The sequence below is a fragment of the Odocoileus virginianus genome, chromosome 21, assembly GCF_023699985.2.
Source record: "Odocoileus virginianus isolate 20LAN1187 ecotype Illinois chromosome 21, Ovbor_1.2, whole genome shotgun sequence".
Classification (NCBI taxonomy): Eukaryota; Metazoa; Chordata; class Mammalia; order Artiodactyla; family Cervidae; genus Odocoileus; species Odocoileus virginianus.
In genome coordinates this window covers 6,458,315-6,480,652 of record NC_069694.1, presented here as the reverse complement: position 1 = coordinate 6,480,652, position 22,338 = coordinate 6,458,315, and the positions used below count along the sequence as shown (strand labels likewise).

Genomic DNA, 22,338 nt, shown 5'->3' with positions numbered 1-22,338 from the left:
GTAACAGGTAACCCCCCCCATTTACTAGCTGCTTCTTCCATCATAGCGGGACCCATCTGAGACGGTATCTGTGAAAGATGTTTTGGCCCGTGCAGCGGCGAAGGGTCTCCTGGAGGGGATGGAGTTGGGTGAGCCTTCAAAACGGGAGAAGAAGAAGAAGAAGCAAAGGATGTCGCTGCCAAAATCTTCCATCGCTGATAACAGCGGCATCCAGATGAAAATTGCCGAGTTCCTGAGTCGAGAAACTACTGCGAGCGCTAATCAGTCGGAGACATTAACAACAAAAACATCTCTTCCTCAGAAAAATACAAGTCAAGTGGGGTCTTCTTCACAGGTCAGAAAACCCAGCAAGCCCACCACCAATCCTTTAGTGCCTACAATTATGAAGAACACATCTTCCAGACCATATGAACGGCCAACAAACTTCGTGAGACCTCGGCCAGAAGACAGAATGATTCCACTGAAACCCATAGAGATTGCCTTGCCTCCAGTCATGCTGCCGTTTCCCAGTCCGCAACGGATCAGATCTCACATACCAACTCCGCATTTTTATTATCGTTGGGTTGGGCCCAAGACCGTCTTGCCTGGCTATCTTTCCACACCATCAATACCCAGAAGAGGGGAAAAACCTAAAGAAAACTTTCCTTCCTCTCTACCCAGGCATCCTCGACCATAGCTGTGAGTGTCTTGCATTTTTTCTACAGGGTCAGGAATAGATCCCCCCTCCCCCCCCAGAGTCTGCAGGTTAGACAGCTGTTAGAACTGGTTTCACTCTTGGTAACTTTCAGTCTGGACTTAGGACACTGGTTTTAAAGCTGCAACAATTTTTCCACAAGGGAAACAGTGTGTGCCTTGTAACAGACTTCTTTTCAAAGTTAATTTGTGAGGTGGTTTATCAGCATAAGTATGGAAAAGATGCTCTTGCATAGACCTTAGATCACTCTTCAGTATCGAGTCAGCTGTAGTTTAAACATTTCAGTCACTGTCGAGGTTGATCTTTTGTAATGTGATTGAGGTTGAGTAGAATTAGGAAAAACAGAAAGGCCCAGTGTTCTAGTTCCTATGTCCATTCAGGGTGAAAACTTTCTCACTGGAAGAGCTTCCAGGATCCTAAGCACAGTGAACATAAGCTCTCCCTTCTGACTATTTATGCCAAATACTGTTGTTAAAAAAAAAAAAGACTAAGCAAATTTCCATCTAAGTAGTAATTCTGAGGACAAGGTCAAACTGTTGAATATAAGTGACACACCTATTGTTAAAGAAATGTATACAAATTTCTGGGTCTATTCAAAGATCAGGTGAAAACTTTCATTTCAGATGGCGCACAGTAGTGAAGCCCTGGTAAATCATTTCTGATGCTCAATTAAAACATATTGTAGCACTATTTTAATTATATTAAAAGTCAGTTCATCTTGACTGTATTATCAGTTGCCTTCCAAGAACTGGTTATGGTTATTATTTCTGGGTCTACTGACTTTTTTTTCATCATGGCAACAGAAATTGATATTAAATCAAGTAAGTTACAACTATAAATCCTGCTGTTTAAGAACATGTTCATAGACACATTTATAAAGTTTGAATTTAAAGTTCTATTTTCAGAATCCACTTGTGTTGAATAGTGTTATATAAATTCCTAAATTTCAATTCAGATGTCATGATTTTAGGAGAATATTATCTTATTTAAGATGAATATTTAGGTCTGTTTCAGCTCTAGTGTTCATTTCAGCTCTAATTTCCTCACTTGAAGTGAGGATAAAAATGGTGGACTTCATTTAGTAGTAATAAATTTCTTTAGCTGACGATTTATACTTATCAGTAATGCATGTCAATGAAACATGACTTTTTATACTTGAACCAGACATATTATTTTTAAATCCCCAAAGAATTTTCATGTTAACTATGACTTAAGAACTATGGAAATGTTTTAAATGCTCAGCTTATTTTACTAATTTCAAAAATCAAAAACTATATAATCTTTGCTCTGATACCAGAGTATGGTTTCCTCTTGCTGCCACTGGCTCAGAGCCTTCCATGCCTCTGGGAGGCAAGCGCAGCTGAACTGAACTTTGTTCAGTGAAGACCTGATACTTTATCCCAGGAACCTTTTATCCCTTTCCTGTCCTCACCCCTCCGCCCCAGGCTGAAGAGCACGCCACTGTCCAGAAGTAGCAGGTCCAAGATTTTTACTTTCTGTGATAAGGTATAAGAAGAAACTCACCCTATTATGGAGTAGTTCAGGATGTTTTTCTGAGCTCTATAGCAGTGTATAGTTCATGTCATGTCACAGCGTTAGCAACTCCAGTATCTCATAACATGAATCTTGTTATAAATTATTTTTCTCTTTATAAGTATATGGAGATTCTATATTAAACCATTCCTTCATTAAGCCTGTGGTTTTCTTCTTTGAGAATCTTCTAAGAAGGATGTGATCAATTGTTTAAATATTTTAGTAGAGTAAAAAGGGAAAAAAACTTTGGATAAAAACAATGCTAGAATTCTAGTGAAAAATACTGATTACACTGACATTTTTCTTTCTTCAGCTTAAGAGAAAAATGCTGCAAAAACTAAAATAATGAAATTACTGGTATTTAGATATCCCAATAGCAAATTCAGATTTTTAATCTGTAATTATTTACCACTGTATAATAACTGAAACCAATTGAAACTTTGCTCTTTGAAGAGTAACTGCCTTTGAGAAAAAAAGATAAACTATGGGAGGAAACGCAAGATGAACAAAAAAAATGGGTATACACTTTAAATTCCATTTATTTTCTTCTATATGCCTAACAGTTAAACCAGATTCAAATACTGTTTTTCCAGTTACTTTTCGTTTTGGATTTAGTGCCTGTAGAACTCTTTCATTCTTTGACATCAGGGTCTTAAAGTAAAAATGGACTTTCTTAATACTAGAAAGAGTGCATACACGAGCATCAAGTTGGCGACTAAATAGGCCGCTAAGTCCAAAATGCCAGATGTCCTTCCTGAGTAACAAATAAGGACAGTGTGATGAGTTATTCAAAATTTAGTTACTTTCTAGTTCTTACCAGGTAGAAATATACAACAGCTAATCAAAGCAAAATCTTACATTACTAAAATGGTTTTAAATTTAAGAATAATTTGAAAATAAAATGGCTGGCATGGAGATTTTTATTGCTGTGCCTGGATATGTATAACTGATGTCAGATAAATGAGCCGAACATTTCACAGCTAAGTTTATTCTCACAACATATTACATTTAAATGTGTAAAGTGGTCAACAGCAGAAGTGGCCAAAAGCAAAACCAAATGTTCTTTTGGGATAAACAAGCTGCTCTGGATGGTAGGGCGTGCTCTCACTGATAAAGTGTGTGCAGTATCTTTTCTCTGAAGGTGAAATAAATTAAACTTCATTTTACAGGCTGTGTAACACATGTTAGCTGTGTATTGGGTGGAGTAACTCTGGCAAACTAGAGAGCTAATGCTTTTACTAGTTAAGCTGTGCTAATATCAGTTAGGGAAATGTTTTTCACATTGTTAATGAAATCTTTACTTTGTGTTGCAGTGCTTATGAAGTGAGTGCGTCATGTAAGAAAAGGAGGAAAGACTTAGGGCTTCTAGTAAATGACCTTGCGTAGACTTGTACAAATGCTCATCATAAAATCATGAAAGTGGCATTTTAAAAAAAGTAGCAGTGCCAACAGTTTATCACCAAGAACTTATTTTAATGAGAATGGGTCTAATGTTGCTTCATGCAGTAAGACAGACATAAACAAAAAACAATGGTCCCAATTAGCTATGGTTGATCATATATTCAGGTGGAAACAAAGGGCATGAGGACATGTGTGTGTCTCTAGATAAGTTCACACGTGTCGTGAAGGATATAAAAATGAAGCACCAAGCAGTGCTTTAAGTTTGCAAAGTAAAGTTTCTAGCCATAGGCATGTTGGCTATTCCCCTTGATGTGGCCAAGGAGCACATATATGAGGTGGCAAGTATGCGTCTATCTAGCTGCTTTTAAAAGATAAAAAGAAACTTCTAAGTATTTTGCCGTTTCTTCTACATATTCCAATAAAAATGTGACTACAAATCATTACAAAACCACCTTTGAGGCAATGTATAGTTCACTGAGATTACTTAGACCTGGATACATTGAGAGATAATATCCAGTGAAGATAATAATACATTAAACACAATAATGCAGTATATTTCAGTAAAAATAGAATAAATAAAATAAAAATATTTTAAGCTGTATTTAACAGGTTAATTAAAAAAATGATAAGACATACAAGGCATAGTGAACATGGCCGCCTGTTTACCGAATCACAGATACAAAGAATGCATAGATAACTGAAGTGTCACTACAATTTCAGGTAAAACACTGGCACCCTTTCACAGAAAATACACACACACTTTCATACATACTTTTTGGCCATGGCAGAAAGTGTCTGAACATACGGCTTAACATAATTAGTTTTACAAAAGTAATTGCATTTACTATGCAAAGCTATTTTTGAAACAAAATATCGGCAGTAAAGTTTTCAGTATGTAAAGGCTATCATTCATCTTAATGCATCCTATAATTGCATATATAAATCAGTTTGCTATTTAAAGCTAGCTCAGTATTCTTGATCCTGAAAACAAACATATGCCTTAACAATGAATGCAACTCTGGTAGAGATTTCCAATATAAAAGTGGCTCACTAGTTAAGAATTTTGAAGTTTATCACACTAAAATGTTTCACTGTGGAGGTCAAGATGAAAGATCATCATGATTGAATTCTGAAGGGCACAGTAAGGACTCCTTTAATGACATAATATCTTAGGATGTTACTGGTAACTTCCATAGAATAGTATATAGGCTGGTGAGAAGTATACTTCATTGCTAGAGTGGCATCTTTTTTGTCATAACTCTAGGGTGCTAGCAAACAACTCCAGTTCTGAGAGGGAACAGGGGCGGGAGGCCACCTACCCACTCCGTCATGTTCTCTGGCGGCTAAGGGTCATGAAATAGGAGTATTTCTACCGCACGTAACATCATCTCTGGATAGTCTGTGGATTGAGCAGGTTGTGCTGCACACAGAATCCTGTCTTCACAACACATCTGAGGCACAATGCAGGGAAACAGTCCTGGACTGAGAGGGCGTTGGTTTTATACTTAATTCTACTGCACAAGTAATTTGGCCATACTTCCCTGCCTATTCAGGGAATCTTAAGATTGCTTGACAATAACTGGATATGCTCAGAGTAAGTTTGAAAAGACTCCTCCTGACTTGCGTGTAAGCAGCGTAACTTTAATAACTGGGAGTTGAGATGCATGAGTTCTAGTCCTGGCTTTCTCACTCACTTTCCTGAGGTTTTAGGCTAGGTGGTTGAGCCCCTTTAATTCATATTTTTTATTTCTCAAATGTGTTTATTACCTTCTCTACCTCATAAGGCTCAAATGTGATGATAAAAATGTGGAAACCATTCTGACAAGTACATAGCAGTAGATAAACATAAAGCATTGCTTTTATAACTGGATGATGCTATAAAATGATAATTTTATCACTGAAAAGTAAACAAAACATGTTTAGATTTAGCTTCTTAGCGACTTCTTTTAAACAGTATCAACAAGAGTCTAAATCTGTGTATCTTTACAGCTAAGTCTCTTGTCTATTGATAAAGAAGCAGGAAAGTGCTATTTTTGGGAAACCTGTTAAATAGTACATTGTTCCTACGTATATTTTGCTCTAAGAAATTCTTAAATCTTGAAGATAAATGGAAAAAATATAGATTTAAAAATATATCTAAAGTTCAACAAATTTTAATATTAAACACATAAATGCAGAAAGGTTCATTGTAATGCAGTTTGTTGCCATGGACAATACATGATGGACAGACAGCTTTCTGGGCAAAAAGCATTAGGGTAAGACTGAGCTAGATGTAGAATCCTGGCAGAACGTTTACCTAGAATGGGGACTGCAACATGACATGGTGGAGATCATCTACGATAGAAAATGGCATTTCCTCAACTCCAAATTGCATATTGGCTAATTATCAAATTAAGGATGAAAGGCTTACGAGGAATATTTCGTTTTAATGTTGTTTATGTAGAGAATGGCCATAGTGAACTATAATTCTGTAGCTGCATTGTACAATATAAGGCAGAAGTTTGAAATAATGTCCCACCCAAAATGTATTCTGATTTTAGAAATCTCTTTCTTTTTCTTAATCAGTTTGAAAGCCACCTAAACAGAAAGGCTATTTTTGTTCGATTTTAATTTCTGAAATTTAGTTTTTCAATTGTGAAGCTTCACTTTCCCCCCCAATATCCCACAAACAGCTGTAGACATGAAATGGTGTCCATGTGTCAAGAAGCTCGTCAAGGAAAGCTGCCAGCTGGTCTCTATTCTGATGCCAACAGCCAGTTCTGTCAACCAAAGATTCGATTTTATGAAAAACTAAAACAAAAATTTGTCATCCAATTTTTATAGCAATTCAATGGTATCCAGTATGCAGTGTCTAATCCAATGCTGAAAACAGGGCAAGGTGCTGTAGGACTTAACAGTTGCTTGTGACAGATCCAGTCAAGAAGACAGTGAAACTAACTCAGGTGTCATTCACTCCAAGGATTCAGCATCTTCACTGGGAGGGATGTGGCCACATTCTTCCCCGTGTGTGTGTGTGTGTGTGTGTGTGAAATTACATAAGGTTTACGATATTTACAATAGGAAAGGGACCTTCCACTGCTCATGATGTAACTTACCAACAGCAAAAAAAATTAGTCATGCTTCTTTTCATATCACACGATGGTGGCAAGACGAGAGAACATGCTGTCTAACACTGTTTGGTTAAGGATAAATTCTCTGAAGACAAAGCATCAGCAACCGAATGGAAGGCCAGAGATCAGCTCCTCTTTAGTGTGTTCAACCTTCAGCAAATAGCACAGAGTCCTCTCACATGTGCAGCTGTGGCGTTTCTGTGACAGGGCGTTTCTGTTTCAAAGTGTCAATGAGGGATAAGACCCCTCGTTTGACATTGGTTGTGACTCTTCTGGTCATAGAGTCTGCTGGTGGGGGAGGCGGTCGAACTTTCTGTGAAGGTGGCCTGGCTACCAAGCACTTCTGGTATCGTAACTGAAAACAAAAAAAAGTTTTACGGTTGTTAATAATGTATCATTCCTTCCTGTTTAATGTGATTTTAATTCGTCAATATATTTACTCCCAGAGGTTCACACCCTAGCTCCTAAACATGAATCCAAGAGTTTATTAGTTTTGTCCTTAATGTAGAGTGCTTTAAATTCTCTTTACGTTCTCTGTATTGATAGGCTGTGATTAATACAGCTCCTAGTCAAAGGATGAGCTGATGAAAAAGAAAAAGGATTGGGAGAGGGTGAACTGTTTCCTTAGGCAAGTAATGAAACGGGGTGCTCCCAGCTAATTGAGAGGCAGAGTTGTAGAAAGGGCAGGGTTTGGATCTGGTGCTACCACGTGTGAACCGTACGGCCCCAGGCAAGTTACTAAAGCTCTCTGAGCCTCCTTTCCTTCATTTGTTAAATGGGTAAAGAATGGGGACCTTAAAAGATAGTATTACAATTAAGAAATACTTGCAGAATGCCTAAAAGAGGCCTAGCAGAACAGAAGGCATTCAAAAATGTTTGTTCTCATTCCTGTTTCCTGCTTTAACTGAAAAAAAAATTTGTATTAAGATTTCAGGATACATTAATCTTAATAGATTAATTTTAAAAAATACATTAGCACTGGTACCAAGGACAGGTCTATCCTTCAGAAATATAAAGACACAATCCACCTGTTTTTGAATCAATGAAAAGATAACTAGTTCTTCAAAATTAGATTAGAAGGTTAAAATGAATCAGTTTTCCTCTTTAATCCCAGCACTTTAAAATCCAAGCACTTTAAGGTGATTCTGAAAAATCTACTGAAATATTAATAGGTTCCTCAGAACAACTGTGAAACAGGCTGATGTCTCTGAGAAGCATGAACTTTCCTACAGCGAGACTCTTGTCACAATGCTCTGTCATAGCCCATGGGCTACAAAATTAGCCCCTTTCAACCCAGTCACGTGAAAAACAGTGTATCACGTCTCCTGTGTGTAAAGTATGTTTCTAGGTTTGCATCGCAACCAGAAGCACACACCTCCAGAGCGCAGTTTTATAAACGGCAGGTATGGCCCACGGGACACTGGACGGGGAGTTCCCAGGTCAGTTATGTTACATCCAGGGTGGGTCAGAATTGTGCCTGATGGGTTTCACTAAGAGGACCCCTCTCCCTCTCACCCTGAATTCCATCAAAACATTTTCAACTGGGCCTCTACCACTCAGCTGCAAAACATGCCTAACAATTAAGTAAATTCAGAATGTGTTAATGCCAGAGACACTTCAGATTGCATGCATTCACACATAGGTATTTCAGATGGGGAACCATGCAGATCTGAATCAAGAGGCAAGACACCAAGTTAGAAATGCTGGACCCAGAGTGTAAGAAAAGGTTTATCCCTAATGTCTTACACTAGACTGGCTGAGTCACTTTAGCTGGTGGCCCTCCTACAATTCAAATAGTAAATGAGTAGGAATTATTTCTAGAGAAGAGACAATGAGTCTTGGAATCAGAACTACAACCAGTGATAAAGCTAATTATTTAACTGTCACCAGCATTTAAAATGTATAATTAAGACTAAAAGCATTCATTTTATGACTAAAATCATCTGTTACGATTTGTTTATAATTTCACACACACACAGTTGCCATCCATTTTTGCTTGGCTGGATTCTTCTAATTTCTGTTTTCTCCACACAGTCCCCTCATCCCGTCTCAGCTCCCTGTGTCCCCTCCACTGGACCCTGGCTCTTCATATGCAGGTGGATCTGAGATGGAGTCCTGGCCCCACAGGACACGAGGGGAAACTGTTCCCTGACAAAGGACGGCGGTGGGGACGAAGCCCATAGCCAGTGCCCAGCACAGACCTCCGTGCCCCCGCCCGCTCCTTTCAGAGGCGTCCGCCTCTGCCCCTGCCGCCCACCCACCCCTTCCCTGCCCCTCAGCCCAGCAACGCGCCGCGCCGCCTGTAAAGAAAGGCGAGCGCCTGCACCGCCCCCAGCTGGCTCCGGCCGTTCTGGACTCCTGGCATCTTCTGGCGGGTCTCACAGTCACTCCAACCCACTCGGCAGGCTAAGCCCAGCCCCAGGATCTTCACCTGCCACCGAGACCTGACGCCCGCTTCAACCCGGCTTTGCGGGCTCATTTCCCTCAACCTCAAAACCGTGTGGCTCGCTCCCGCCCCAAACAGAGGAGCGGGCGCCCCACCGGCTCCCCCTTCACCTCCGGCCTGACAGCGACCCTTCTTCAGGGCCGCCTTCTCCCGCCAGGCCACCTGCACCCAGCGCAGTCTTACACTTCGAGCGCTTTCGGCGCCACAGGCGAAGAGGTTTTCGCACCTCCCCACGGCCCCAGACTCCAGAGTTCAAGGGTCGCATCCTAGTCCTCCTCGCACTTCCCGGAGTCCGGCCCAGCGCCGGCGGGCTGAGCGCAGGGACGCGCAGGTGCTTCAGGTTCCCCGCGCCTCGTCGCCGCCGTTGAGTCTCCATCAGCGGCTTCGGTCTTGCCCCGCGCCTCCCCTGGCCTCCGGCGGCTCCCCCTCAGCCGCGCCCTCTGAGCCCGCCCCACTTCTCTCTCCTTGGGAGCGTGGTCTGCTCCCTCTCCTCTGAACTCTGCTGAAGGTGACACCGTGGCGTGAGACCACAGGCCCTCACCTCCCTCCCCCGGTCCCACCCACCCCGCCTGCTGCTGGAGGTACGCGAGCGGCCCAGGCTTGGAGGCCTCCGCTCAGACGGCTCCCTCCTCCTTTCTAGAACTTTCCCGGTGGCTGGAGTAACAGGAGCTCAAACGGCATTTGTGGAATGGATACCACGGTATTTCTGCTTGAAATCACACATGTGGTACAGAAGCACTGGCTTTATTGCCTGGAGACCTGGGGGTGAGCACAGGCTCTGTCGCTCACCAACGCTGCCCTGGGGCCGGCCCTTTCCCCAACAAGTGACCAAGTGCCCCGACGGCATGCTTCCAGCTACCCCTTCACTTGAAACTTCAGGAGCGAGCTATTTTCAGGGCCCCCGCTTGCTCTGGGTCACTCCTCCATCCAGACTTGGGGGCAAACACAGGCTCCATCACTTAACAGCTCTGTCCCGGGGCCTGCCCCCATCCCAAACCAATAAGCAAGCGCCCCAGGAGCGTGCTTTCCTCTGAGCCTCTATTTTGTTATAAATAAAAAAGAACTACCTAATAGGGCTGTGGTAAGAATAGAGTTCATAGATATAAAGTAAACAAGAACAATGCACTTAGACCAACTATCTAAAATAAAGACCATCTGATACAGTGAATTAAAAAAAAAATTACTGATCTGGTTCCAAAAATGGCACCAATTCACACATGACCAGCATCTCCTGATCACACACTGAAATTAACTAGGGATCAAGAATTGAGAATCCTCAGATCCTTGGTTTTGAAGGGCATCGTCTTCAGGGCTCCTGGAGTCTCTAAGAAGAACTGGGCTCCAGCCAGTCCTGCTGCTTCCCGGTGTCCTGGCCTCTTAAGACAGCAAACTGCTCATCATGATCGATTCTGTCCACAGGAACGGGGGTGTCAGACAGCAAGGCCTTACTTTAGAGCTTTGATTTAGCTTCTTTTAAGTAGAAATTCTGCTCTAACTTACGGCACATCAGACAAATCAAGGGCCCGAGGGTGGAACCCCCCCAGCGGGCTGACTCACCATGCAGGCAGCCTGCACCGCCTCCGACACGTTAGCGGCGTTGGGCTCACACCAGAAGACGTGGCACTCAAAATGTTGGTTCCCAGTGTCCATGATGAAGGCGAACGTGTGAACGTCCTTCCCGACGCCCATGAAGGACAGGAATCGCACCCGGCACTCCACCAGGACGTCCTCTTCGTTCTGCAAGAGACCCGGCCGCGGTCACAGACACGTTCGGACCGTGAGTCACAGAACTGGCTTACAGTGGCTGCGCGGAGGAAATGGTGTTTAAAAACATACAGCCAGGCTGAACTTAGAATGGACTTGTATTTTTCTAGAAAGGGAAGTTTCTAAATGTGTCTGGACAGGCCTCACTGCTGTGGGTGCCTCGTTCTGACATTGAGTCTACTCTGAACCACACGCAAGCAGGTGCGAGTGTTCTGGCCTCTGTCCACCCCACTCCAAGCCTGTGACTTCACTGTGGGCAGGAACGGTGTCATGGACACTTTTCATGTATTGCCCATACATAGAATCCACTTGCCCTGGCAAACCCACTGGAAACCCCGGAGGATCAAAAGGAAAGGATTCACGGGATCTTTTTCCACCCAGGTCTTCCCAACCCAACAGCACATCGAATGCTGAGTGTTAGCTGCTCAGCTGTGTCTGACTCTCTGCAACCCCACTGACTGTAGCCCGCCAGGCTCCTCTGTCCGAGAATTCTCCAGGCAAGAATACTGGAGTGGGTGGCCATTCCTTTCTCCAGGGGATCTTCCGGATCTAGGGCCTGAACCTGGTCTCCTGCATTGAAGGTAGATTCTTTACCGTCTGAGCCCCCAGGGAACCACTGAATCATACTTCTGTCTAAAACTGTGTAAAACAAAAAGTCACCAAATGCTTTTTTTCTTTTTCACAAACTGATATCCATATGATGCTGAGTGAAGAAATGTTCGGAACTCATTCTAATGAACCCTATGTCCTCTGCAACCAGCCATCTGTAATTTGTGAAAATTAGTAAATACATCCAGAAGGTTGACTTTTGGCTCATGAACATCTGGACTTATGAACTATTCACTCAGGTGCTGTGGGATCGCTTATCAGGCAAACTAAGCTGGTCTGAGAGGTGGGAAGCTTTCTTGGAAGAAAGGCACTCCTGTTGAGATCTGGGCAGGCCAAGGGGAGCCGCGTCTGCAAAGGCGCTGGGGTAGGAGAAGGCACCCAGTGTTGCAGACCTGGAGAAAGTCCAGCGGAGCAGGCCTGCAGGCTCAGTGACATCTGCGGAAACTGCACGGGGTGTGAAGGTGGGCTGCTAGTGGACAGAAGCCAGAGCAGGCAGCACGTGTGATCTCTCCACGGCAGGGCCACACAGAGGCAGAATGGACAGCTGACCGGCTGCTTCTGGCTGTGTGCCTGGGGGCAGCTGCTAACCACTCCGTGCCTCAGTTTCCTCAACCACAAAGTGGAGATAATGTGTGTCTGAGGCTAACGCTGGCCTCTTTCCAGATGACAGTGGCCCCTGCTCCCACAGGACCGTTCCACAACAGACGCACCTACTGCACCCCAGCCCCCGGGGGACAGCCCGTCAACGCTGGAGCCTGGAGAGTGGTCAGAAAACCAATACTGCACCCCAGCCCCCGGGGGACACAGCCTGTCAACGCTGGAGCCTGGAGAGTGGTCAGAAAACCAATACTGCACCCCAGCCCCCAGGGGACACAGCCCGTCAACGCTGGAGCCTGGAGAGTGGTCAGAAGACCAATACTGCACCCCAGCCCCCGGGGACACAGCCCATCAACGCTGGAGCCTGGAGAGTGGTCAGAAAACCAATACTGCACCCCAGCCCCCGGGGGACACAGCCCGTCAACGCTGGAGCCTGGAGAGTGGTCAGAAAACCAATACTGCACCCCAGCCCCCGGGGACACAGCCCGTCAACGCTGGAGCCTGGAGAGTGGTCAGAAAACCAATACTGCACCCCAGCCCCCAGGGGACACAGCCTGTCAACGCTGGAGCCTGGAGAGTGGTCAGAAAACCAGCCCCATTAGCAAGTTACTGCTAACATCATACAGTCACCTCTGGCAACTGATTCCCATCTCCTGGACAAAGGAAGAAGGAGGAGCGCTAGAACAGAGTCCTCTGAGGTGTGTGCACGGATCCAGACACAAAGGGTGTTTGTTTTTTTTTCCATTAAGTTATCTGAATCACAAGCAAGCACAGCTCCCCAGAGGCCAAGCCTTGGCACATGCCTGGGTTTCAGGGAAGCTTATCGTACGCGAAACCCGCACTCTATCCCAGACAGGCCAACTGTACCTGCCACGCCTCTCACCTTCTCACTGATGACGGTCACAGTCGCGTCGGCCACGCTCATGTTCACTGACGGCCACGCCTCCTTGCTAGAGGAGGTCATAAGACTTTCTATGGCACTGTTCAGGGTATCCATTCCTGTGGATGGAAGGGATCATTGAAAAAGGCCCTAAAGCTATTCCTGACTCTCAAATATGGACCCAAATCACCCAGTAGCAGCTATGTCCAGACTTTTTTTTTTGTAGCCCCAGACGTTTCATTTGAGCATTTCACGGCTCAAAAGAAATGCCAGCGTTTTCAACAGAAAAAACGGTCATTGGAGAATCTCCAGAGATGCAGTGTGTGATGTCCTGTCTAACCAGACTGTCACTCCTAAGATCCCCAGCTCCAAGTGTAGAAACAGCATTCAAATGCTGCTACCTTTTTTCTAAGCGAGGAACCTTGCAAAGGGTTGGGGGGCGGGGGTGTGTCCAACAGAAGCCAGCCTCTGCCAGATTACCCTGATCATGTTTTACTGTGCCTTGTTACTTAAGTAAGGCCAAGTTTAGATGGCCCCTGGACACGAAGAGTATGTGTTGTTCAGTGGGGCCTTCTGGCTGAGTGTTCCCACAGCTATTTTCGGTGGGTGGTAATAACAACTTCATTTGAGATGTAATTCACATACCATACAATTTACTCAAGTAAAGCAAAATTCAGTAGTGTTTAGTATATTCAGAATTGTGTGACCATCACCATGGTTTTAGAATATTTTCATCACCCCCTAAAAGAAACCCCACACCTTCCAGGAGTCACCCTCCATCACCTCCAGCCTTCTAGTCCTATCTTTAGAGATCTGCCTGCTGTGGACACATTTCACGTAAGTGGAACTGTAGAGGGTACAGTCTTTTATAACTGGCTGCTTTCATTTAGCATGATGTCTTCAAGGTTCAGCCATGTTGCAGCAAGTCTAACACTTCATTCCTTTTTATTGCCAAATAATCACCACTGTATGAAAATGTTTTTTCTTCATTGTTCAGCTGATGGGCATTTGGGCTGTTTCTGCTTTTTGACTATTATGAGTGATGCTGCCGTGAATGCTCCTGTATGAGGTGTTTTGTGTGGACAGATGTTTTCATTTCACTTGGGTATATGCCCAGGAGTAGAACCGCTGGGTCAAATGATAATGCAAATTTAACTTCTGAGGAGTTGCCAGACTGATTTCTAGGGCAGCCACGCCATTCTGCATCCACCCCAGCAGTACATGAGGGTTCTGATTTCTCCATAGCCTTTTTTATCCAGAAAAAGGCGACATCCCTGTCTCCTTCCAGCGTAGTATGGCCAGGCAACTGAATTCCACCTACGAAATACAGCTGATTGCTGATGCTGGGTGCACTTCTGGGACACACCTTGACGGGACAGCGTGAAGCCTCCCGTCCCCGCCTGGCACTTGACAGGGACTGAAGCAGGTGCCCCGGCCCAAGACAGATGCTCTGATTCGGAACAGCATGGCCCTGCCACAGCCCTGGCTTCTGCACCTCTGAACTGCTGGGTGGATGAGAAATCAGGTCCTCTTCGTTCAAGTCCCTGTTTTCTGGGAGCATGAGTCGGGGGAGTTTAGCCTGTCCTGTTCTTTTGTTATCATTTTATTTTGCTCCGCAGCACGTGGGATCTTCCTGTGTCTCCCGCACTGGCAGGCGGGTTCTTCACCGCGGAGCCACCAGGAAGCCCTGCGCTGCTCTTCGGGCCAGGACTGTTGTGTGCTGGCGACAGGGTGAGGGTCTGGCTCAGGACAAGGCAAAGGAGTGAAACAGCAGATGCCGCCCTCACGGGGGGTGAACGCCAAACACTTGCCCGGCGGGAAGACCGTGAAGGTTTCACATACCGACCGGTTTGTCCACTGGTAGCATGCCCAAATACTGCACGTGGAACTTCTGGACCAGCTCAGTCTTTGGTGTTGGAAAATCTACTACAGGGAAGAAAACAACACATCTTTCTCAATGGTTCCAACAGACACATAAACATCCTGTTTCTAGAGGTGAATGTGCAATCACTCTATAGGAACAGCGCTTTTCCTGCCAGACTCCGGGGCCGTCAGTGTAACCCCCTTCACCTCTCATGGACACGTGTGTGTGTGTACGGCTGGGTCGCTCTGCTATGCACCTGAAACTATCACAACACTGTTAACCGGCTGTATACAAGAGAAAATAAAAAGCTTAAAGAAACCCCATTCACCTTTCACTTCTAGGTAGGCAAGCAACTGAAAGAAGGAACTGGAATCTATGGGTTAAGTTGTGACGGTCTCTTGGAAGTGTGCTAAGGAGCATCTTCGTGTGTTTGGTTTATTAGGGGAGCCTGGGGCCCGGAGGAAATTTAATGACAAAGGGGTGCAATCAGAGATAGGAAGAATGACTAAACAGAACCCCCCAAAATATTAACCCACATATTTTTAAACTAGCTGGTCCTTGCCCCAGGCTGTACGTGAGTTACAAAGCCACGAAAGTTAATTTTCTTCAATTTTGCCCAACAGCAAAGCTCATCCTGGTTTAGTACCTAACCCTGGTGACACAGAGTCAGCTCTAAGCCACACCCGAGGCCCCGAGTGCAGGCTTGGCCTGGGTCTGGTGGGTCCCGCGTGGTTCTGAGGGACACATGTCTGAGACCCTGCGCCTGGCGACTCCGACGTGGCGCGCCAGCACCAGGGCGGTGCGCGTGGACCTACCTTGCAGGGGGACGTCGAGGTTCCCGTGGGCCCTTTCCTGTAAGGAGCTGCAGGCCAGGGCCTTGGCATTCTTCCGTTCGGCCATAATCTGATGAAGAGAAAACGGAGCTTTGGCTCGGGGTTCTGGACCCTGTGTCCTCGGCTGTTCCAGCAGTGGGGTGTCTGCTTCCTTTCCAAGTTAAACCAGCTTTAGTCCACTGCCGGGCCGCCAACCCCCATCTCCGGGCCGCCCACTTTGAGAACTGTGTCCTTTTCTCTGGGGGGGATAATGAGTAACAGTACCCTAGAGGAACTGGCATTCTCCTGATTGTTCAGAATGCCTTCTTCCATTGCTAATGTAACAACCCACAACAACCCTGGTCTTCTGTAGACCTCCGGGCCCACAGCCATCAGTGAAACACAGAGCAAGTGACAACCCCCGGCTGCTGCCACGAGGCCACTTTTCGACTTATCAGACCCAGCGGACTGCGGAGGGACCAAGGCCCTGCTCCCTCTGTAGGAGAAGCGCCATTTAGAGCGACAGCCGACCTCGGAAAGACAACGAACGCTCTGGTGGGCCCGGCGGTCGGCGTGCCGTTCCCAGAGCTTGCCCGGAGTGTGCCGACTCCCGTCCCCACACCCCTTCCTTGCTCAGCAGCGAGGAGGCTGGCCTCCTGCGCCCCGACCCGCTTACCTTGGAGCAGATTTCGTGGAGACTGGTGGCGATGGCTTTTGCGGGTGTATCACATCGAAACACATGACATTTCAAAATTCTGGTATCTCTGTCTCTCGCTACATAAGCAAAATCTCTGTGCAAACAAAGTTTAGCAGTGCATCAGAACGAGGAGGCTTTACAACACACACTCTAGTTACGAATGTCAACTGAGCTAGGAGCCGGCGTGTCAGGCAACAGAGTTTGCGGTGGTTAAAAAAAATAAACAAGTGTCAGCAGCCACCTCTAACAGCGGAACAGTTGTACGGATGTGAGGAATTCATTTCTGACTAAAATAACTACAATGTTCCCCAGACTCTGTCTGTTGAGCTTCTGGAATCTTAATGAACAGCACATAATGAAAATTGAACTTTATGGGAACCTTCTATCTAGTAACAACAAATGTCATGGTTATCAATATTTTGATCACAAAACAGAACACAGGCTTGAGCGGAGCATGAACTTGTATGTGTGATACTGTGACACGGACAATGATGCAGCAGAAGCAGAACAGGCTCTGATGTGTAGACATGTGCCCAGAGACTGGATCCGACCCACGGCTGCACAGCAGGCTGACAGGCAGTCACAGGGACGCGGGAGGACACCACAGCCCGGAGTCCCGTCACAGACGCTTGATTCTGCTAATCACGCCTCTCACTACAGGGCTTGGGGTGGTGGTGGCAGCATCACCCCATAAACTGTCAGCTCAGACTCTGCGGTGAGCCTGCGGCTGGCACTGGATTTCAGGATCTGCTTTACTGATGGAAAGGACAGTGCCTGTCCTTCAAAAAAACCATGCCACACAACTAAATTTCTCGCTGCTATTACTGAGGACAGCAGTTTAAAAGATCAGAGGGTTTATGAGAAATAAACGCTCATACTTCCCCATCTGGTAATGGACCACAGTGATTTCCTGGCGGGTGTTGCCAACCCTGGATCCCCGTTTGTCGGCATAATCACAGATGAATTTATTAATCACTTCTCAATGCAAGAGCTGGTGATGTTCTAGGACAGATTTTCCCCAACAACGATTTGGCTTCTTTGGGAAGGAACAGGAATCTATCTGCTGAAGGCAACTGGCCACTGTGAAGGCCTGGCCAGAAAAGCCTGTCCTATCGCCTCACTGTACCCCGGGAGACCGTGCGGCGGCTCCTGGCCTCCCGCGGGCACTTGCATCTCCACGTGTGCACACCGGCCCACAGACCTGCTCCGCACCACCTTCCTGTGTCTGCACCTTCCATCGCAGCTGGCATCCTCCATGCTACAACCAGGGGCCATCCTGACCCCCACCACACCATCCCTAGCCCCCGCATTCAGCCTGCTTTCCTGCTGACAGTGTCTTGAGTCCACCCCTTCCTTGCCAGCCCTGCCAGCGCTCAGGATGTCTAGGCAGGTCTCGCCTCCCTGCCTTTGCTCACACGGTCCCAGGGTCTGGCCACCACTGAAGACCTGGATGAAGCTGGGTGAGCTCCCTGTCCAAGGCTGGCGTGCTCCTTGCACACACAACACTCACCATGAGTACCATGAGTGTCTGCTTCTCACCACGAGTGAGTTCTGTCTTCCACACACCCCCTCGAAGCTCTGTGAAGATGACTGTGTGCCTTATTCACCCTCAATACCCAGTCTCTGGGCCTGGCTGTAATTGGTACTGAGTGCCCCCCTCTCTCAAGCACAGGGCAAGCAGCGTGCACCCTATTATCCACTAAGAAAGTTGGCCTGTGGTCAGAGGTATGAATCGGTACTCTGACAGTGGGCTGAGGTTGGGTTTGGGTGAGAAGCTGGACCCAGACTCTGGGGGTGAGCACAGCCTTACTGAAACTCCCAATACTTTGGCCACCTGATGCAAAGCACTGACTCACTGGAAAAGACCCTGATGCTGGGAAAGATGCTCCTCCTGGTAGGAGGAGAAGGGGACGACAGGGGATGAGATGGCTGGATGGCATCACCACCCTGATGGACACGAGTTTGAGTAAGCTCCGGGAGTTGGCGATGGACAGGGAGGCCTGGCGTGCTGCAGTCTATGGGGTTGCAAAGTGCTGGACACGACTGAGCGACTGAACCGACAGCCTCGCTCCACACTCTGCTCCCGGGGCCCTTCCTAGTCCCAACCCTTCCTAGTCCCAACCCCCATCGAGACAGCACATGACTTGAGAAATGATGAGAAGGCATCACTCTGGTTGGAGACCAGGCTTGAGGGAAGTCATTTCAGGCCTCCTCCTTCTGGCTACTTCTCTTTTCTGGACAGTTCCTGAAGTGGTAACACGCAGTGTCTTGCCACACACTGCTCTTCCCCTTCAAAATCCCATGGTCAGTCAGCATTTTTCTGATGCTAAGCCTTTGAAGTTCTTGTGGTCACCCATGGAAAGTCCAAAAAATTTTGTCTGGGTTTCTGGAGTTCCAAAGTGTGTCCCACCAACTCTTCCAGCATCCTTAGGCCAACTAAGCAGCTCTCCCCTCTGCCCCAGAAAGCTGGGTCTCCATGTCTACGCACAGTATCTGCCCTTGCCTGGCCAGGCGTGCACTCGCCATCCTGCACGCTCTGTGGCTCACTACACCATCTGCTCTGCATGGCCCCGTTCAAAAGCCCCCTGGCCCTCTGGCCCCCAGCACCTTGCCTGTGTCTGAATGCTGACAGGGTCTGCGTTCTGGACCACAAAGCATTACAGCTCATTACACCCCACCTTTACTAGAGACCTCACCAGCATCGGTCCTCTCTGGGAGAGTAAGGGACAGCCAGAGGGCAACGGGGCAGAACCCAGGCACCCCAACTTCTAGCCCCATTCCTGGCTCCACTGAGCTATACGGTCTCGGGCATGAAGTCAAAAGAGATGGAATTCTCCAGGGTTCCTTTCCAGCTCTCATAATCTATGATGTAAGCATCCAAGATCCACCCTGCTCTGTGACTGCCGGCTGGCCCACAAGTGTAGTAAGGCCACAGGGAGGGCCAAGCCGGCCCTGATCGATGAGCAATAGATGATCCCTGCCATCATGCTTCAGCTCGGGGCCCTCTGCTCGTTCAGACGCAAGCCCTTAGGAGCAATTTTTTAAAATTATTATTATTAATCTTCATTTTCTTCTGGCTCAGGAGAAGGTGATTAAGGCCTAAGGCGACCATCTGATCCACATTTTCCCAAAGGGGCGGCTTAGCAGAGCAGGCTCTGTTTGGGGCATTCTGTCTCCTTTTTTTTTTTTTTTAAACAGCTTTGTCTTTTCCTGTTCCCTCCTAGGTACCGGGCTAATAGATCAGGGAGGCGGAGATCTGTTGGTAATTTAACCTCCCAAGAGAAAACAAGTTCCCTCGTCTCTTCCCTGTGGAGGGGTCAGGAGATTTGCATGTCTCTATTTACCTGCCACGAAACATATCCCAAGTCACCCTAAAAGAGCAAAAAGCCCCAGGCATTAGGATTTGTAAGAACTCACTTTCAGGTCAGTTCACAGACAAGTCAGACAACTTCCTTCTTGTGGGTGAAATATATGGCTGAGCTAATCTCATCATTGTTCAGAATGAAATCCAAAAACCTATTAACTGGTTGTTGTAAAATCTTGCCTTTTCAGCACCTGATTTCTGAAAACGGCTGCAGCTATAGACAACATAACGACCCTCGCAAGACATTCCTGTCCCAACCCCCAGAGTCTGTGAATAGGTGACCTTACAAAGAGGACTCTGCAGGTGGAACTGAGGGAAGGATGCTGAGTTGGGCATTACCTGGGTGGGCCTGGATTACCTGGGTGGGCCTGACACGCTTCCAAGGGAAAGGCGGCATTTACCTCACAAAGGGAATTATCAATAAAAGAATAGGCACAAGGGCTACAAGCCAAGGCAGGCAGGCAGCCTCTGAAGACTGGGAAAGTGGGGAGGCTTCTCTAGAGGGAAGACAGCCCTGCTGACACCATGATTTTTCGCCTCTAAGACCAGATTTCTGATCTCCAGAACTATTAAGAGAATAAACCTGTGTGACTTTAAGCCACGAAGTTTGTGGTAATTTATTATGGCAGCAATATAAAACTAATACACTTGCCAGTAGGCTTTACATTCTAACCAAATTAAGATACAGTATAAGAACTTACGTTTGAAAGTAACACTCAGTTCACTTCCACAAACACCTCTGAGCCACTGTGACACAGCAGGGATGCAAACACAGACAGACAGGGCGCTGGCCTCGGCGGCCAGCTGTTCAGTGAGAGATGCTCAGTGAGACCGCAGCTGCCTCTCGAAGCGCAAGCAGCTCCCCAGGGTGAGCGGGCAGCGATGGGTCAAGGAACACTCAGCGGAGCGTGAGCAAAGGCACGCGGGTGAGCAAGCCCACAGAGGGTCCGGAGGAACACTCCCAGTCCGAGGCAGGACCCCGGCACTATGGTGAGGGTCCAGAAGAACTCCCAGTCCGAGGCAGGACCCCGGCACTGTGGTGAGGGTCCAGAAGAACTCCCAGTCCGAGGCAGGACCCCGGCACTGCGGTGAGGGTCCGTGGCTGCAGGGATGCTGGACCATGTCTTGGCAGGAATCTGGCTCTTACTCTGAGCCATCAAGTCTATCATACGACACGTGACCCCACCTGACGTGTGTGTTAAAACTTTCCTTCCGGTAGAACAAAGTGGGTCATGGGAAGGTGGGGGAGACAGGTGGGTAAGGGGCACTGGAAGGATCCTGCAGGACCGCCGGGTGTGGGAGCTGAGAAACAGAGTCCAGAACAGCCCTGGAGTCCCTGCTGGGACAACTGCGCGCCCTCACACTGGGGATGGGAGAGGGAAGGATCTGGGGAAGGAGGCTGGTGAGCTCCGGGTTGGACAGGATGCGTGAGGGGTTTGGGGGCCCACTGATCAGGTGGACGCTCAGTCCCTGGGCTGAGGCCAGGTCTGGAGCTGGGCGGGTGGAGGGGGGTGTGCGGGCGGCTGAAGACAGAGGAGGAGGTGGAAGGGTAGGGAGCAAGAAAACACAAAACAAGGCCTGGGCCCCGGGAGGAAAGGCATTTGAAGGCCTGTCTGAGGCCAAGGGCCCAATGAAAGGCCAAAAAAAGGAATGCTGGGAAGGAGGAACGCCCAGGACAGGCTGGCCCCGAGGACACACAGGAAGGGGTTGCAGAAGCAGCCCCCAGGGCCACAGGGGCTGAGCGGCAGGCCACTCAGCCTCAGCGCCACGGACGTCCGTGGCGACCTTGGCCTCTCGGGCCATCCCCTGGAGGATGGTGTTTGGGTCCCGGGTTCAGAGTGAAGCAGCTGGGAGAACACAGTGCACTGCCTTTCCTTCTCCTTTCTTAAACGTCTCACTCTGGAGCTTCTCAAATACACATTAAAGCAGAGAGGACAGTCAATGACGTGCACCCGGCTTCACGCTGACTCAGACATGGCCTGACTCAGCCTTTCAGACGTTTTTTCTGACCAGTGCTATGATCCTAAAAGTCCTTATACCCGTATGTAAATAGCACCTTAACATTTTCTAGAGCTTCTGCTGTATCCTGAGGGGACAAGAAATTGCTTTAATTGCCAAGCTCCGCAGCTACAGGATTCCTGATCAATCAGCCCAGCACCACGGATGGGGGTTTGGGAGGGCAGAGCTCCGGGAGCTGGGGGCTGTCGGCCCGGACCCTGTGAGCGTGCGGTCAGCCTGCTGCAGCACACTGCAGGAGCCTCCCCCCTGCGAGACCGCAGTGTCTCGCCCGACCCCGACTTTGCCTCCAGAGCCCCCCGCGGCACTCGGGCTGCAGCTACCTGGGGGTCACAGCCCCCAGAGCGTTGCATCTCAGAGCTGAGATGGGCTCGGAGGGGCTTCCATGTCCCTCTGCTCCCTGCCCCACCCCCGGCTCACGCCTCCTCCAGGGCCTTGGCGTGGTCGCCCACAAAACCGCACATCTGGCTCAGATGACCCCCGAGGCCCAGTCACCACAGGCCGTCTTTTCTAACACATCCTCCGAGATGCCCGTCTGTCTGAGACACTGA

At 47.7% G+C, this 22,338-nt stretch overlaps 2 protein-coding genes and 1 long non-coding RNA gene across 23 annotated transcripts in view; 2 read left to right on the top strand and 1 right to left on the bottom strand.

Annotated features, from left to right (window-relative positions):
* Nucleotides 1–8,968, top strand: part of NSUN7 (NOP2/Sun RNA methyltransferase family member 7) — a 66,964-nt gene extending 57,996 nt beyond the window's left edge. For 3 of the 5 annotated variants that reach the window (XM_020878951.2, XM_020878954.2, XM_020878952.2), the window contains one exon: nt 47–1,421. In XM_020878951.2, coding sequence (XP_020734610.2) covers nt 47–676 — 630 coding nt within the window. In that variant the 3' untranslated portion in view covers nt 677–1,421. Of the gene's footprint in view, nt 1–46; nt 1,422–8,772 lie in introns of those variants that run through there. The other 2 variants (XM_020878956.2, XM_070451977.1) reach the window with 2 other exon arrangements.
* APBB2 (amyloid beta precursor protein binding family B member 2) overlaps nt 3,680–22,338 on the bottom strand; it is a 405,670-nt gene continuing 387,011 nt past the window's right edge. For 13 of the 17 annotated variants that reach the window (XM_070451963.1, XM_070451966.1, XM_070451971.1 and 10 more), the window contains 6 exons: nt 16,387–16,501; nt 15,714–15,801; nt 14,877–14,960; nt 13,038–13,153; nt 10,742–10,921; nt 3,680–7,093 (listed from right to left, as the gene is read on the bottom strand). In XM_070451963.1, coding sequence (XP_070308064.1) covers nt 6,914–7,093; nt 10,742–10,921; nt 13,038–13,153; nt 14,877–14,960; nt 15,714–15,801; nt 16,387–16,501 — 763 coding nt within the window. In that variant the 3' untranslated portion in view covers nt 3,680–6,913. Of the gene's footprint in view, nt 7,094–10,741; nt 10,922–13,037; nt 13,154–14,876; nt 14,961–15,713; nt 15,802–16,386; nt 16,502–19,085; nt 19,191–22,338 lie in introns of those variants that run through there. The other 4 variants (XM_070451967.1, XM_070451970.1, XM_020878946.2 and 1 more) reach the window with 3 other exon arrangements.
* On the top strand, nt 19,322–20,368 carry LOC110128261 (uncharacterized). Its single transcript, XR_002311099.2, has 3 exons — nt 19,322–19,495; nt 19,632–19,830; nt 19,960–20,368. It is a non-coding gene; the product is annotated as an uncharacterized lncRNA (long non-coding RNA).